The following is an 18,108-nucleotide window of genomic DNA, read 5'->3' as shown; positions in this document are numbered from 1 at the left end:
GTGCCATTTTGAATTGACTTTAAAATATTGCTTATGGTTTACAAAGCCTTCAATTATCTGCTCTATCCTATATATTATAATGTCAGTCACCTTACACTCCAAATCGTAACCTTAGATCTTCAAATGATTGTCTGCTTAGAATTCCAAGAGCTAAACTTAAAAGAAGTGGTGAGGCGGGCGGACGGCCTTCTGCTGTTACGCACCTATAATCTGGAATAGCTGACCGTTAGAAATTCACCAGGCTGATACGGTGGAGCTCTTTAAAAAACTGTTAAAAACTCATTACTGTAACGTGGCTTTCTCAGAGCTTCATTTTAGTTTAATCCTGATACTCTGTATATGCATTTAATTAGCGACTCTTCAATTCCACCCGGGGGAGTAAATGCTAACATTACTCAAAGTTATTGTCTGCTTTTAAATGCATTTTTATTACTATTTAATTTCATATTGTTTTTTTGTATCAGTATACTGCTGCTGGATTACAGTATGTGAATTTCCACTTGGGATTAATAAAGTATCTATCTATCTATCTATCTATCTATCTATCTATCTATCTATCTATCATATAGTGCCTTTCATATCTATCTATCTATCTATCTATCTATCTATCTATCTATCTATCTATCTATCTATCTATCATATAGTGCCTTTCATATCTATCTATCTATCTATCTATCTATCTATCTATTTATCTATCTATCATTATATAGTGCCTTTCATCTATCTATCTATCTATCTATCTATCTATCTATCTATCTATCTATCTATCTATCATATAGTGCCTTTCATATCTATCTATCTATCTATCTATCTATCTATCTATCTATCTATCTATCTATCTATCTATCATTATATAGTGCCTTTCATCTATCTATCTATCTATCTATCTATCTATCTATCTATCTATCTATCTATCTATCTATCTATCTATGATATAGTGCCTTTCTATCTATCTATCTATCTATCTATTATCATTATCATTCATGGTGGCTCCAAAATTCATACCAACCCCTACTTTCTCTGCTGTTCTCGTTCCAGCTTTCTGTGGTGCCGATCTGCGCCCCCAACACCTGATCAAAGCACCGTGATGTCCCTCTATTGGTAGATTAAAGGCCAGCAGTCCACATGACCGTCATCATCAAGTTCTTCCATGTGAACCCTGAATACCATGAAGGCTGATTGTGAGGTCATTGATGTTAGGTAGAATGCCTAGAGAGGGCTGGCTGGATGGTCTTGTTGCCTCGGACCCCCTGCAGATTTTTTTTTTTTCCTCTCCAGACGTCTGGAGTTTTTTCATATTTTTTCTGTCCTCCCTGGCCATCGGACCTAACTTTTATTCTATTTTAATTAGTGTTCCCTAATTCTATTTTCTAATTTATTTTGTCTTTTTTCTCTTTCTTCATCATGTAAAGCACTTTGAGCTCCATTATTTGTATGAAAATGATCTCTAGAAATAAATGTTGTTGTTGTTGTTCATATGTCATTTCTGCCTTTACAGTATTAACAGTATTTTAATATGGACTCTAACATCAATTTGTATACAGGAGGGCCCAGATGCTTAAAACAGACTTGACTCAGATGTCTCCAAACTCTCTATCCATACTTCATGAATGTCATTTAGTGACTACTGTGTAACTCAGGAAAATGTCTACACATATTTACGAAAGACTGCATCCCTAACCGTGTTGTATTCCAGCTGTTAGATCTCAGCCTGGCTGGGGTTCACAGTCTTGTCTTGGTGTCTTTTTTTGTTCAGTTTTGAGTCATGAATGTTACTTCTGTTTATCGTCTGCTTTGTTCTCTGTACCTGTGCTATGTTCCATTTGTTTTGAGGGTGGTCCCTCCCAAGAGGCGGGGCCACCTGCCAATCACCACCAGGAACTGCCGTCCATCCAATAAATCCAGAGAGTCGTGGGCAGGGTTTGTGGGGTCCAGCGGCTGTGGGGCATCTGTTGGCGAAGAATGATCCGCTGATCTTGACTTTGCTGACGATGCTGTGATCTTCATGGAGTCGATGGAGGCCCTCGAGAGGCTGAGTGAGGAGTCAAAGTGTCTGGTCTTGTGAGTGTCTTGATAAAAACCAAAGATCCAGGCCTTTAATGACCTCTTGGGCATGGCCATCAGCAGTGTGTCTGTCTGCGGAGAGAGTGTCGACCCCGTCGAGAGGTTTACTTACCTTGGCAGTGAGATTCATGTCTCTGGTGACTCTTCGTATGAAGTCAATAGATGGACTGGGAGAGTATGGGGGGGTCATGATGTCGCTGGAAAGGGATGTGTGGCGCTCCCAATATCTCTGCAAAAGGACGAGGGTCCAAGTCTTTAGAGTCCTGGTGCTTCCTGTCTTGCTATATTGCTGCGAGACATGGATGCTATCCAGTGACCTGAGACGAAGACTGGACTCCTTTGGTACTGCGTCTCTCTGGAGAATTCTTGGGTACCATTGGTTTGACTTTGTGTCAAATTAGCAGTTGCTCATGGAGTCCTGAATGAGACACATTACCTGCATTGCGAGGAGGCGTCATTTACTGTACAATGGCCATTTGACACGATTCACGAGGGTGATCCGAATTGCAAGATCCTCACTGTTGGGGACCTGAGTGGCTGGACCAGGCCAAGGGGTCGCCCATGTAACACCTGCCATTTGGTTGTGAGACATGGATGTTATCCAGTGACCTGAGACGAAGACTGGACTCCATTAGTGTCTCTTCGGAGAATCCTTGGGAACCACTGGTTTGACTTTGTGTTGCTCACGGATTCCTGTATGAGGCCCATTCCCTGCTGTGATGAACGGCCGGCAGGTTATCCCGGCTGACACATCCAAGACGCTAGATGGCGTCCTCCCTGCATCATGGAGGTGCCCCGGGTTCCTGCAGGGCACCATGGAGGATGGAGTTTGGCTTCACAGCCCTGCTGGGTGCCATCGTGGGGTGCTGCAGGAAGATGTGGAGATTTCTATTTTCCAGGTAGCCTGGAAGTACTCCTCAGTCACGAGGGCGGAGAAACAGAAGTGCTTCCGGGCTGAAGAAAAACACAAGTCTTCGTCTGACCCGGAAGTGCTATGGAATCACATGGACAGAAGAACAGGAGCACTCCTGGGTCGAGGACTATTTAAAGGACTGGTTGAAACCCAGCAAGCTGAGCTGGAGTTGGGAGGGAGTGTGAAAGAGCTGCTAGGAGGAGAGGAGGATTTAGTATTTGTGATTATTGATTTATTAATTGCGGGGAGGGTGGTGATTGGTGCACTGCATTTAAGAAAATAATGAAAAATGAACTTCTAGGTGATTTTACCCCGAGTCCTGCGTACAGTCTGTTGGGAAAATTGGTGGGCAATAGCGCCACCAAGCATACACATATTTACACTGCATTGTGAGGGAGCATCAGTTAAGGCATTAAGGCCTTGTGGCACAATTACCCGAGGGTGATCCGGCTCACAGGATCCTCATTGTTGAGGACCAGGCCAAGGGGATGCCCACATAACACTAGTCTGTGGCAGATAGAGTAGATGTTCATTTCCGGAGGGTGGGACAGGACCACATGTCTGTTTGGGGGTTGCCAACCAGGATCCCGAGCTCTTTTGTCGTGTGGTGAGTGCAGCAAACAGTACCAGTGCATGCTCCCCAAGCTGACCTGACCTGTCTTTCACAGTTCCTTTCCCTTTTGCGTGTTTGGAATTTTTTTGCATAATTTGAACATGTGATCTCTTTTTTTTTTGGACATTGCCTTGGATTCTGTAGTGGAACTTTGTTCACTTGGCAACTCCTTTATGCCTTTTGTGCTCTTCAGAGGTTCACAGAGTAATGGAGCATTTTGTGAGAATTAGTGGTCCACTTGGTTTTTTTGTTTAGCCAGGGTTTTTGATAGGATTTTCCCCGCCAGTGTGCATTTTTTGGAAGTTTTCTTTGATACTCTTGGTCATAACACCAGCAAAGTGGAGAATTTTATGAATATTATTGAAGCTTGACAAACTTTGGTTGAGCGGTTTGTTGGACTAACCCTAAAACATCGAATGATGGACTTAAGCTAATCGCTACCATCACTGGAGATGTGCTTTAAGTTCTTGATGTATCTGCACACTTTTTTCCAGTACCTTAAGCTTAAGATACACAGTCGGCCTTGATTCATCAAAATTAGCTTTCTTTTAGGATGAATTTATTAATTGTGTTTTGATATGCCATTAATGGCGGGTACCTTAAATTCACTATAATAGAATTCAGGATGGCATGAGTGTGACAAACTGAAGGCGGTGCAAAGCATTCAAAGCAATCTGCCAAACGAGGGTCGGCCATAAAACTCCAAAAGCGGAATTTTATCAGCACTATTCAAAATGGGTTTTTAGTATTCACCCAACATTGACAGCAAAGTCTAATTATTTAAGCAGGTGCAAAATTCTGCGTCATGATTTTTAGTGGGCCAGGCTTCCAAAAGGTGGGTGGGTGGCTTCCCCGCTGGGACAAACCCCTAGTGCCCACTGTCTTACATTCACTACAAAATTATATCTCTGCAAAAGGACGAAGGTCCAAGTCTTTAGAGTCCTGGTGCTTCCTTTCTTGCTATATGGTTGTGAGATCCAGTGACCTGAGACAAAGACTGGACTCCTTTGGTGCTGCGTCTCTCTGGAGAATCCTTGGGTTGCTTTGGTTTGACTTTGTGTCAAATTAGCAGTTGCTCATGGAGTCCTGAATGAGGCACATTACCTGCATTGCGAGGGCGCATCAGTTACTGTATTACGGTCATTTGACACGATTCCCGAGGGTGATCCAAATCGCAAGATCCTCACTGTCGGGGACCCGAGTGGCTGGACCAGGCCAAGGGGTCGCCCACGTAACACCTGGTATTTGGTTGTGAGACATGGACGTTATCCAGTGACCTGAGACGAAGACTGGACTCCTTTGGTGTCTCTTGTGAGTGTTCACTCTCTTACATTCACTACAAAATTAAAAGTCATTGATCAGAATCAACTTTCTTGGCCTGGGATTTGTTCCTCAAGCTCTATGACAGTTCCAACCAACTAACCATGAATGGCACTAACGTGTCATGTAGTTTCTCAAGCACCATAATTAATTCCCGGATACACCGCCCTGCATAGAAAGCTTTCAATGTTTTCATATAATCGGATATCGAGGACTTGTTTTGCCATTATGAGTCCCTATGAGCTCTACATCACACAGAACAAAAGCACGAACACTTCTACCATATCATTAGAAAAGTTCCTGGACTCTGGCCAGATGTTTGCAGGCTGGCAGATGGGCTTCTCTTTGACTGGCATGAGGGCAGCAACAGCTTAAGGAAGGTTTATAATGTGGTTAGGGTTTGTTCAATCCTTCTTTCTTTGAGTATTAGTTTCTTTATGAATATGATTATGTCCTTTGTGTTTTCATTAAGAGCTGCAGTACTCTGAGAAGTGTGAAGATAGGAAGCATTTCCCACCTTGGAGACTGGTAATGCTCAGAAGTCGGGGTAGCGGAGGCGAGTGAGAAAGAGCTTTCCCGTTATGAAGGTGGCCGTTACTGGAAAGTGAGGTCGATTGAGCTACAAAGTTGGGCGCGTCGTGAGAGCAGAGCTAAGCCCTCTAAAGAGCAGTGTGGTGGCTCAGCAATCGGCTGCAAACTAGAAGCTGTACGTTTAGGCCTACAATCACCTGATTATTTGGCAGAGAGGCTTTATTAAATGCATTGTGGGATGATACTGTATAAGCCATTATTATTTTTTGATATTTTACCCTCATTTTTGTTCTTTAGCCAGGTAAGAGCTCTTATGTAGAGAAAAGCCTTTTATTTTTTATGTTAGTTTTGTTTTTCCTTTTCTGAGATTGACACAGTCAGTTTATTTTCTGCGTTTTTTTCGATTGGCATTGCCCACTTGTGTTCGTTGCACTTGAACTGTGTTTTTTGAATACACCAACTTCCATCCATCCATTACCCAACCCGCTACATCCTAACTACAGGGTCATGGTGGTCCGCTGGAGCCAATCCCAGCCAACACAGGGTGCAAGGCAGGAAACAAAGCCCGGGCAGGGTGCCAGCCCACCGCAGGGCACACACACACCCACACACCCAGCACACACTCGGGACAATTCAGGATCTCCAGTGCACCTAACCTGCATGTCTTTGGACTGTGGGAGGAAAGCCAACAGACACGGGGAGAACATGCAAACTCCACGCAGGGTGGACCTCGAACTGCGAGGCAGCAGCGCTACCCTCTGCGCCACCGTGCCACCTACACCAGCTTTCCACTGTAAATATTCATCACGTTAAGAATTGTCCTTTTTTGAACTGACTTGTTGTTGAATAAAACCAAACTTTTATATTTTAACATCAGCTGCCACCATTGTCTTTTCTTTTGTTTTCAGACCCTCATTTTTACTTTGGGTCCCAGTCGATGCTGAACTACTGACAAGATGGGTTGCCAAATAGGCAGCTTTCATACCAAATTGGGTTATTTTTAAAATTGTTGTGCAGGGAAAAATTTTTTTTGGTGATGTACGTTTTTTTATGCTGTTTTGTAAAATTCCCAAGTGCAAGTGGTGTTGGCACCTATTAAACACCAAGAGGGACCAGGTGTAGGCAGCATCAATTATTTGGGCTGGTCCATCATGCCATTAGGTGAGCTTTCAGCTGTCATAGGGCTGAAAATATGTGTAGGACCTCGCAACCCTGGGGACAAGCCATCAATTCCACAGTCAGCCTGTGTCAACATCTAGATATAGGGGGACCTCGGACCCCATTCTTCACCCTGTGCTGAGTTAGGTACACAGAATCCTGGCCGCATCTCAAAGATTTCTGTCCACATTTTGTTCAAAAAGAAGCAGTGAGCCATCAGGTAGCCCCAGGCCACCTTAGCTGCTGCTGCCAACACATTGACGAGGATCATGAAATCAGCCTTGACATACAAAAATAAGTAAATAAACACATTAAAAAAAATAAAAATAAATAAATACACAAGACTTAGTCCTATAATATAAACATGTTTATTAGAGAGCACAGACACCGAGTGCCCAGCTCACCACACCATCCTGATTTCTCCCAGGAGCTTCAGCGGGCCACGGCACAGATGTCTCGCATCACTGGGGTGCGTGTCAGGCCATTCTGAGACTGGAGACTCAGCTGCACTCCTTCAGGGGTGTGGAAGGTGAACTTCTGGAGCAAAGAGCTGAAGAAGAGGAAAAGCTCCATACGGGCCAGAGACTCACCAAGGCAGGAGCGCTTACCTGAGGGAGAAATCCAGAGAATCACCTTACAGGGGGCACGAGGTAATACCTTCACATATGGAGTGTTAGTATGGCGGTGTAATCGGGGGGAGAAGGGGTCAAGCTGACATCATCCTGCTGTAGAGTGAATTGAGAAAGCATTCAGCTTTCTGTACACTTTATTGTGCTATAGGTTTAATTTTGAATGCGTACATTTTTGCCCATCAATTTACACTCAATAACCCATAATGACCATGCGGAAGCGTGTATTAAGAAAGATTTTTAAATGTATTAACAATCAAAAACTGAAATTTTCTCATTCATAGAAGTATTCAGACGCCTAACTCTGTACTTTGTAGAAGCCCCTTTGGCAGCAACTCCAGCTTTGAATCTGCTTGGCAAGTCTCATCCCATTGTCCCTGACAGATCCTCTCAAGATCTTGCACCAGGGTCCAAGTTAGACTGAATGGGAATCATCAGTAAACTACCACGATGGAAGAAGAGTTGTGCCTGCTATTAGTAAACTTAAGAGGAAGAAAAGAAGAAGAAGATGGAGACTCAGACCTGTTGATCAAAGAAGTGAAGGAAGGGCATGTGTATGTTTTCAATGTTTTCAAGATCTATCTATCTGTCTATCTATCTATCTATTTAAACAGTGCCTATCTATCTATCTATCTATCTATCTATTATATAGTGCCTTTCATATCTATCTATCTATCTATCATATAGTGCCTTTCTATCTATCTACTGTATCTATCTATCTATCACACCTTTCACTCTATCTATCTATCTATCTATTATATAGTGCCTTTCATATCTATCTATCTATCTATCTATCTACTGCGGTGGGTTGGCACCCTGCCCAGGATTGGTTCCTGCCTTGTGCCCTGTGTTGGCTGGGATTGGCTCCAGCAGACCCCCGTGACCCTGTATTCGGATTCAGCGGGTTAGCAAATGGATGGATGGATATCTATCTATCTATCTATCAATCATATAGTGCCTTTCTATCTATCTATCTATCTATCTATCTATCTATCACACCTTTCACTCTATCTATCTATCTATCATATAGTGCCTTTCATATCTATCTATTATATAGTGCATTTCATATCTATCTATCTATCATATAGTGCCTTTCTATCTATCTATCTATCTATCTATCTATCTATCTATTATATAGTTCCTTTCATATCTATCTATCTAATTAAACAGTGCCTATCTATCTATCTATCTATCTATCTATCCATCTATGTATCTATCTATCTATGATATAGTGCTTTTCACTCTATCTATCTATCTATCTATCTATCTATCTATCTATCTATCTATCTATCTATCATATAGTGCCTTTCTATCTATCTTTCTAACATGCTGAGCAGATGTATTATATGTTTGCCAGTCTTCCTTGCATTTTGAGGACCTGATGTGTCATATTCATTCATTTGTTCTCCCACTTGACCAGCCTCTCTTTGAAACTCACCATTTATGGATACAAGGCCGCCAAGTGTGCCGCGCCACATAGTTCGAACAATTTCTTCGCGCAACAAATCTACCACTCAGTGGGACGATTTCTTCTTTTTTATTATTTGTGTGCATTTGTTACTTTTTGTTTTTATATTTCTTTAGCTTCTTTAAAAAGCTAAATGTCAACCCTTATGACAAATAAACTACTTATCTATCTGTCTGTCTGTCTGTCTGGCTAAGTCTGTGATGACAGCTCTTCACAAGCTGATTTCTCACATACACTTTGCTATCTGTTTCAGGTGCTCTGCTGTTCCAGTCGTACACACGGTCAATTTAAAGAGGACAAGTAATCAGACAGGGTTATTATCTACCAGACATCTTCAAGGCAGAGGAGTGTGCAATCACAGAGGAAATATAAAAGAAAAAAATCCATAGAGAGGGGGACTGTGATGGGATTTGAATCTTGGTGTCTGCAGCTGTGGCACCAGCACAGACCACATTGTGAAAAATAACTGTGACCTCCTGTTTGGAGAAAATGCCAAATGAAACAAAGAACTAAAATTATGAATCAGCAAGTAAAATCACCAGTCGTCATAAAAATGAGCGTCTATTGTGTGCACGTGAGTGAAATCAAATGGCGTTACCTGCTGAAAATGCCATGAAGGCGTCTTTCCTTTTGAACTTTCCCTCAGCGTTTAGGAAGTGTCCCGGGTTGAAGGAGTCAGGGGTTTCCCATTCATTCTTGTCAAAAAGCACAGATGTCAGATTTATAACCACCGTGGTGTTCTAGAAGAGAAAGAGAAATTGATGTGGATTCAGAAAGTCTTCAGACCCTTTTAGCTCCTGCACACTTTTATTGTGTTATACACATAAAAGGCCAAAAAAAGTTAATCTATCTGTCAATCTATCTATCTGTCGTCCAGTGCATTTCATTTCTATCAGTTATATAGTGCCTTTCATATCTATCTATCTATTGTGGAGACTGGACACGGACAGGCAGACATCGTTTGAGTCACCACACACGGGTGTCCCTCATCTTCTTTCACCCAGCACTTCCGGTTGTGGCGGAAATGCTCAGGGCCAGAGCTCCTCAGGTGTTGGGGCGCTCCCTGGTGGTGACCACGGGCCTCTATAGGGTTGAGCTTCTAAGCTCTGCTCCTGTGGTCACTAAAGCCACCAGGGCGGTCGTCCCCTTGTGGTCTGGAGGAGGCGTAAGACCTCCTCCGGTTCTCCTGGGCGTCCCGGCTGGATACCACTCCCAGCCACTCGCCACACTATCTATCTATCTATCTATCTATCATATAGTGCCTTTCACATCTATCTATCTATCTATCTATCTATCTATCTATCTATCTATCTATCTATCTATCTATCTATCTATCATATAGTGCCTTTCACATCTATCTATCTATCATATAGTGCCTTTCACATCTATCTATCTATCTATCTATCTATCTATCTATCTATCTAACTAATTTAAATTGATACATTTGTGATCTATGCCCATCAATCTCAACTCAGAAAACCTCAATGACAAAGTGAAGATTTGTTCTCAGAAAAGTTTGCCCATTTTTCAGAATCAATAACTGAAATCTCTCATTCCTAAACGTATTCAGATCCTTTGCTGTGGCCCTCCAATTTGTGCTCTTGGGTGGTGCTACTTGCTTTAACTGTCCTTGAGATGTTTCTACAACTTGCTAGCAGCCCACCTTTGGTAAATTGAATCAACCGGGCATCGCTCAGAAAGTTCACGTGTCCCTGTGTATAGAAGGTCCCATAATTCACACTGCATGTAAGGACAAAAACCAAGCAGTAAAGTCCAAGGAACTCTTTGTAGACCTAATGTCAAATTGTGGTGAAGCTCAGAGCAGGTTAGAAAATGGCTGACTGACTGACTAACAGATTAGGGAAAGAAGATCAAACCATTTCTAAAGCTCTGAGTGTTCCCAGTGGCACAGAGGGCCTCAATAATTTTGAAATGGAAGACATTTGGAGCCACCAGGACTATTCTTAGAGTTTAGCAGTCTGGACAAAGCGTAACTGTTCAAGAAGGGCCTTGGTCAGGGAGGTGACTACAAACTCAATGGTCACTCTAAAAGAGCTGCAGAAGTCCACAGATGAGATGATAGAAACTGTGAGAAGGATGACAATCTGGGAAGAACTCCATCAATTAGGCGTTTCTGGTAGAGTGGGCTGGATGGAAGCCCCACTTGTCTTAAAGGCTTATGACAGCTTAAAAGACTCTGAGACCAGGAGGAGAAAAATTCTGTGGTCTGGTGAGACCAAAATTGAACTCTTTGGGTAGAAATTTAAGCACTATGTCTGGTGAAGGCCAGGAAGTGCTCATCACCAGCCTAATATAATCACTATGGTGAAGAATGGTGGTGCCAACATCATGCTGTTGGCAGGGACAAGGAGACATGTCAGAAATGAAGGACGGATGAATGCAGGCAATTGTGAAGAAAGCCTGTGGCAGAGCACATAACACTTCAGACTGGGGTGACCTGAAGCGTACGTTTGAGTTGTGCAGCTAAAGGCCATGGAACATGTGTGGGGAGACCTGAAGCTGGCAGCTTACAGACACTTCCCATCTAATCTTACAGAGTTTGTCAGGATCTGCAAGGAAGAATGAAATAAGCTGCCTAAATCCAGGTGTGCAAAGCTGGTAGAGACTTAACCAATTAGACTCACGACTGCAATTGCTACCTAAGGGGCTTTTAGACAGAACTGAATTAAGGGTCTGAGAGCTCCTGGGAATGAGAGATTTCAGTTTGTGAATTTTAGTAAATTTGCAAACCTTTCTGAAAACGTGTTGCCACTTTGTCATAATGGGTTATTCAGTGTAGGATGATGGACAATAATGACAAATGTATCCATTTAAAATTAAATCTACAACACAATAAAGTGCAGAATGACAAGTGCTCTGAATAATTTCCAAATCCAATTAGTAATAGCACCCTTGATTGTTATTATCGTTGTTGAAAATAATAATATTAATAATAATAATCATCATCACCACCACCATAACAATAATAATAATAGTAATAATAATAGGGTGGCACGGTGGCGCAGTGGGTAGCACTGCTGCCTCATTGTAAGGTGACCTGGGTTCGCTTCCCAGGTCCTCTGCGTGGAGTCTGAATGTTCTCCCCGTGTCTTTCCTCCGGGTGCTCCGGTTTCCTCCCACAGTCCAAAGACATGCAGGTTAGGTGCACTGGCGATTCTAAATTGTGCTTGGTGTGTGTGTGGGCTGGCGCCCTACCCGGGGTTTGTTTCCTGCCTTGTGCCCTGTGCTGGCTGGGATTGGCTCCAGCAGACCCCGGTGACCCTGTAGTTAGGATATAGCGGATTGGATAATGGATGGATAATAATAATAATGTTTTTTATTTTATTGGCGAATGCAGATATGCCAACACAGCTGTCCAGATACTTGTGAAGAGTGTGAAGTCTAGCATTTCTTGTTGAGGTTTGTTGGTGTCTGTACCAGGGCTGTCTTAATGCATGGGCACACTGGGCAGTTGCCTGGGGGCCCCATGCTAACCTATGTATGCTGTGACTTGCTGAGTGGTTGTGTAGGTGCACTGCTTTGCCCAGGGGGCCAACAATGCTGTTAAGACGGCCCTGGTCAATACCTAATCTGAGGGTCTAGGGGGGGCACCCACCAGCAACCCCGATTTGCTCCTGTTCTTAACCAGGCCCTGATTCAGTGCATGCCTGTCAGTTTACACTCCATGTGCGTGTTGTTTTTGTCTCTCCTTTGAAAACCTGAAAGGTTTTAACAACAAGTCAATCAGCAGATATGGCAGGGCAGGGTGCAGAAATGATAGGACATAAATGACAGCAGGCCATATTTGCATTTTGTTAACTAAAATGGGATTGATTGACTACACAGAGTTTATCGGATGTGAATACCTGCTGTAGATAGCAAGTGACTGACAGAAAACGGCTGAGTGCTGTTGAGACAGCGGGGTGTGGGTGGCAGTGAATATGCAATGCCCTCCATGAATGTGGCCACTGCCATCGAATGTCAACTGGGCTACAAGAGATTCTGTTGGTCGCATTGTCTATTGAAAATGGGGCCCATGTTTTTCTATGTATTCTTAAGGCACTCTAATTCCAATGTTTTCATGTACACGTAGTGGTGAAGTGGATAGTCTAAAGACCAAACTTTGAGGTGGGGTTTTGACCAAAGGAATGGAGAAGGAGCATGTGATGTTTTATTTATTCCTTTTTATTTGCAGAACACCACGAAAACACTAATCAGTCTGCCACTACCCGCTCCTGGCATTTTCTCTTCTCTCCTCTCTTCTACTCAGTTAGTTATACAATACTTCTGATACCTTTGATTAACCCTGGGCACTGTAACTGAAGCCTATCGTGTTAAGAAACTCCCCAGGTGAAGCCAGCTAACACAGTTAGGTCTCCTCCGAATTTCCAACACTTCAGTCATGTCACCTCTTAATCGGCACATTTAGAGGACAAAGGACGCTGGCGGAGAGGTGAGAACGGTTTTAAGGTGGGCTGGATCTACGAGTTTTTTCGGAGACTCTGGAAATTCTAGTGTTAATCTCCATTTGCTTAAACTGAAAAGGTTTCTATCTCTCCTCATAGCTTTCGGTCCTGAATCCGCTTAGTTGCTCTCCTCTGGACTTTCTCTAGTGCTGCTATGTCTTTTTTTGTAATATGGACACCAAAGCTGCACATGGTACTCCACAGGCCCTGTTTATAAAACTTTGAGTAAAAAGCATGACAATATTCACATGCAGAAACAAACAAACAAAAAAAAAAACAAGAAAATGCATAAGGCAAAAAAAAAAAAAATCAATATATATAAAATACTGGTTTATGCACATTTCTATGCAAATTATCATTTATAAATCACAATCACCGTGTAAGTATGCATATGAGAGCAGAATGCCGGCCTTAAACATCCATATATGGAGCATGCTAATCAACCTCATACATATGCAATCGTAATGCTGCAGAACGTCACTGGTTGGTAGAGCAGCCTCCCACTTGATGCATTGAGACCCCGCCCCCTGCATTTAAAAGTATCTGCTTGTATTCCACAACTGAGAGCTCAAGATCATTGCAGCGTTACAATGTCTCTTCTCTTCTCGCTGAATGGTCCGGGAAAGGTGAAAGGCAACAAGTAGCCACTGTCACCTGACAGACATAGTGACATGATTGCTATTAACATGAATAGTACATAACATATGGAACTCTAAGGATTCAGCCAGTTACCTTAACAACAAGCCAGCCACCACATCCAGCACCACCGCGTCTGTCAAAAAGACTTTGCCTCAAAATAAATGAATCACTGGTTGCCTGCGGCCATCGAGACACACATATCTTGGATGACTTGTGTGTCAATAGAATGTCACTGCTTACGGTTAACAAAAGCTGCTTCATTCTCGCTAGATTCCCTTATTACAATACGAGTGCAGCCAGCTCCTCCAATTACATTAGAAGAACTGGACAGTGTAATAAATTGCCTTTTAATGTCAGCAAAGGTGTTATGTTTTATGTATGTGCACCCACACCATATGAAACCTAGATGTAACGCCTCTCTGGTCAGTTAATGGCTCCCAGCACAGCAAGCATGATGGAGCGAAGCTTGGCTGACATATTTCTGACCTGTCGGCCAGTCCCCTGTGAAGTGACAACAGGTAGCCGATATAAACTAACAAAAAAAGGCAAAAAAGTTCTTCAGTGCAAATACATAGCATTGGCCCTCTTAAAAGGAAAATACAATACAGTTTCTACATCATCATATTCATAACTTGTGAGGTTGCACATGTTTGTCACGTCAACACACATTCTAATAACAGCTCAGTGATATGAATTATTATGCATGTGAGTCATCATTTAGCTGGTTTGGCTGCAGTTCCCTATTTGATCAGAGGTGTCGCCATTTCCCAGTTTCTCTAAAATATTGCGTACGTGTGGGTCAGAGGTGCCATAAATATATGCATGCTCATCAAATTAACTTTTTTAAACACCAGTGTTTAAATGGGAAATTGTGTACGCTCATTTTGAGCCTCTTTTTGTGTGTACTCAAGGCGAGACCACCCTCATGCGTATTTTTTACAGTGTAAGCATAACCTCATGCAGGCTTCCAACCAACGCCTTTATGACTTCTCATCCCACCACACAAGCCCTGCTTCTCGCTCCTGTTCTTCACCTTTGGTAAGAAGCAGCCCCCCAGGGTGACATCCTCGTTAGTCTTTCGGAGCAGGCCCAGTGGGACTATGTTGCTAATCCTTTGAATCTCGTGAATGACAGCATCAGTGTAAGGCATGTTGGTCCTGTCTTCCATTGACGATGGACGCTCACGACCAATCACGCTGTCAATCTCCGCTCTGACCTGCTCTGTGAGGAGAAAAGAATGGGTGAGACAAGGTTATTATAGTTAACGAAAACTAAAATCAAAACTGAAACTATTATTAAAAATCATTTTCGTAAAGTGAAATAAAATAATTTACAAAACCGAAATGAAAGACTAAAACTAAACAAAACTATGAAAGTAGCTGGAAAGACTAACTGAAATAAAATAAAAAATCTCTCTATTATAAAAGGAAATCCTGAGACCAGACTTTTTCAAAGAGATAAATTGAAGTCCTGTGAGACGAGACTTTGGCCATGAGATGTTTTCAAGTCGCGTCCTCCACTCAAACATATTCAATCCTGTACTCGGTCCTCTCACCTCTCATTTGTGTGAATGCTTTTGACAGACACAGTTCCTGCTCTCTCAGCTCTTATACATTTTTACGTTTTCCTCACTTGAAGTTCCCAATAGAGGAAGACGTATTATATCCAAAACTTATTGAAGAATTTCATCACAAACGGTTATCAACAGAAGAAATGAGCACACGGGCAATCCAAGCAGGAGAAACGATGAAGTCAAACGAATTAATGTGAAAATCGTCAATTAGTTACACTGCATATTGGTTAAATGTGTAACAATAGACTCTGTTGAAACAGTTGGTGTTGATGGTGCGGAAGATGAAAACATCAACTTACAATCGACAACCGTTAACACTGTCCAGTCTTCCACCGTGCGGATTGCTGTAAAAAGAAGGATGTATCCAAGAAAGGTCATGTAGTACATCGAAAGGAGATCTTGATATGCCATTCGTATTAAAACGTTTACAGTTTTTGCAAAGACAATTAACAAATCACAGAGACAAACATTCGAAAAAGTCATTTTATTTATTAGAGAGAAAAAAACTAAATTCACTCACGGGCAGTTATACGTTGCGTTGTCACGATATAACTCCAAACACAGAATCAAAATTCAATGTGATACTGAGAAACATGTACTTAAAAAAATCGTTTTTACTGAAGTTTTACAGTAGAAATGTAAGTTTAAAAAGTATTTGCGTGTTAATTTAACATCCAAACAGAACAAAATCGTATAACGCAACGAATAACTCTAACGGAACATGAAACATAATTTACTTTCAAATTATTACATTTTACTATTTTTTACTATGGTAATGTAAAATAATTAGTTCTATTATGCATATGTAACAATTCCCATGAAAAGAACAATCTGTTTGAATTGAATTTTGATTCTGTGTTTGGACTTTCATCGTGACAACACAACGTATAACTGTCCGTGATTGAATTTAGTTTCTTTCTCTCTATTAAGTAAAATGAGTTTTGTTAATTGTCTTTGCAGACGCTATTCTAACGGGAAACTGTTAATGTTTTAATACAAATGGAATATCAAGATCTCCTTTGTTGTCTAATGTTGTCCACGGGAGATGTACTACATTACCTTTCTTGGATACGTCCTTCTTTCTAAAGTAATTTGTGCGGTGGAAGACCAGACGGTGTTAACAGTTGTAGATATTCTTCGTGATATCGTAAGTTGATGTTTTCAACATCTGCACCGTAAGCACCAACTGTTTCAGTATAGTCTATTGATACGCATTTAACCTATTTTCCATGTAACCGTTAATTCGTTTGACTTCATTGTTTCCCCGTACTAGGATTGCCCGTGTAGTCATTTCTTCTGTTGATAACCTTTTTGATGAAATTCTTCAGTAAGATGTGGACGTAATACGTCTCTTTTAATTGGGAACTTAAAGTGAGGAAAACATAAAAATTTATAAGAGCTGAGAGCGTAGGAACTACGTCTGACAAAAGCATTTACACGAATGAGAGGTGAGAGGACTGAGTGTGTGATTGAAAAAAAAAAAAATCTCATGTCAAAAGTCTCATCTTGTGGAACTTAAAAAAATCTTCCAAAAAGTCTTGTCGCATCGCAGGATTTTTTAATATAAAATGGAGAGATATAAAAAGGCAAAACTATAATAACCTCGGTGAAATGCCAGAAGAGAACTCTGAAGGTCTGCTTCTGAAGCTTTCTAACCCTTTGAAGAGGAAGAAACTGATGGAAATCACAAACAATCATCATTATTAAAACTCAGCCTAACATCAGTGAATGTGTGTAGTGTTAGCCTCCGTACAATGCATACAGTATAAATATTCGTTACTCACAGTGGAGCTTTTAAAATAATCTATTATTTCCCCTAATTATAAATCATTTATTTTCTGACTATGCCAAAGTGGATACATGCTGCTTGGTCGCTCTTTGTCAAGCTCTGTCCGATGTATTTCTGTGTTTCTCCTTCAAACATGGCCACCCCAAAGCATTAAACTAGCCAATCAGGTTCAGGAAATTGATTGCTGAAGGCCCTGGACATTTATTTTGGTCAAAAAATATAAAGTTAATAAGCAATGGAGAACAAAATATAAATAATAGTGCCAGAAGCTTAGGATGACAATCACGTGTCGGAGTAAAATAAAAGTGGCAGATTTCGTAATCCCAGTAAATCCAATAATTTTAGGTCTATTGGGGTGGTATCTCTCACATCCGGCCCCATTAAAGCTGTTGAAAGGAGCGTTGACGATTCACTCACCCTGCACATGTGGATACTTCATCATGTAGAGCAGCGCCCACCGCAGAGTTGTGGACGTCGTCTCCGTCCCAGCCACAAACAGGTCCAGCAGACAGTAGGCCAGGTTCTCCTCATGGAATTGGGCCTCAACATCATTTTTGCGCTGCGGGTGACCAGAACACACTTGAATTCAGTGACGTGTACAGAACTTTTGTGGAACGATGGCTCAAATTGGATGATGGGACACTTTATAGGAAAGGATTGGACACAAATTGGTGTCCACTTTTATTTCTAATAATGCGGTCACTAGGCAAACTGACCCATGTATCAATCAATCGATCAATCAACATTTATTTATATAGCACATATTCATACAAACAAATGTAGCTCAAAGTGCTTTACAAAATGAATAGAAAAATAGAAGACACAATAAAAGATAAACATAAGTCAACATTAATTAACATAGAATAAGTGAGGTCCGATGGCCAGGGTGGACAGAAAAAACAAAAAAAAACTCCAAAGGCTGGAGAAAAAAAATAAAATCTGTAG

At 41.6% G+C, this 18,108-nt stretch overlaps 1 protein-coding gene across 1 annotated transcript in view; it reads right to left on the bottom strand.

The window, feature by feature from the left end:
• Positions 1 to 6,951: 6,951 nt before the first annotated feature.
• LOC120515082 (cytochrome P450 2J6-like) overlaps positions 6,952 to 18,108 on the bottom strand; it is a 69,192-nt gene continuing 58,035 nt past the window's right edge. Inside the window, exons 6-9 of the mRNA XM_039735805.1 lie at positions 17,581 to 17,722; positions 14,835 to 15,022; positions 9,295 to 9,436; positions 6,952 to 7,207 (exon numbers count right to left, since the gene is read on the bottom strand). Of these exons, the coding sequence (XP_039591739.1) occupies positions 7,032 to 7,207; positions 9,295 to 9,436; positions 14,835 to 15,022; positions 17,581 to 17,722 (648 nt within the window). The 3' untranslated portion in view covers positions 6,952 to 7,031. The remainder of the gene's footprint in view (positions 7,208 to 9,294; positions 9,437 to 14,834; positions 15,023 to 17,580; positions 17,723 to 18,108) is intronic.

This window comes from Polypterus senegalus, chromosome 14, assembly GCF_016835505.1.
Source record: "Polypterus senegalus isolate Bchr_013 chromosome 14, ASM1683550v1, whole genome shotgun sequence".
Taxonomy (NCBI): domain Eukaryota; kingdom Metazoa; phylum Chordata; class Cladistia; order Polypteriformes; family Polypteridae; genus Polypterus; species Polypterus senegalus.
Note: the sequence above shows the minus strand (reverse complement) of the source record. Positions and strands in the feature narration are given on the sequence as shown.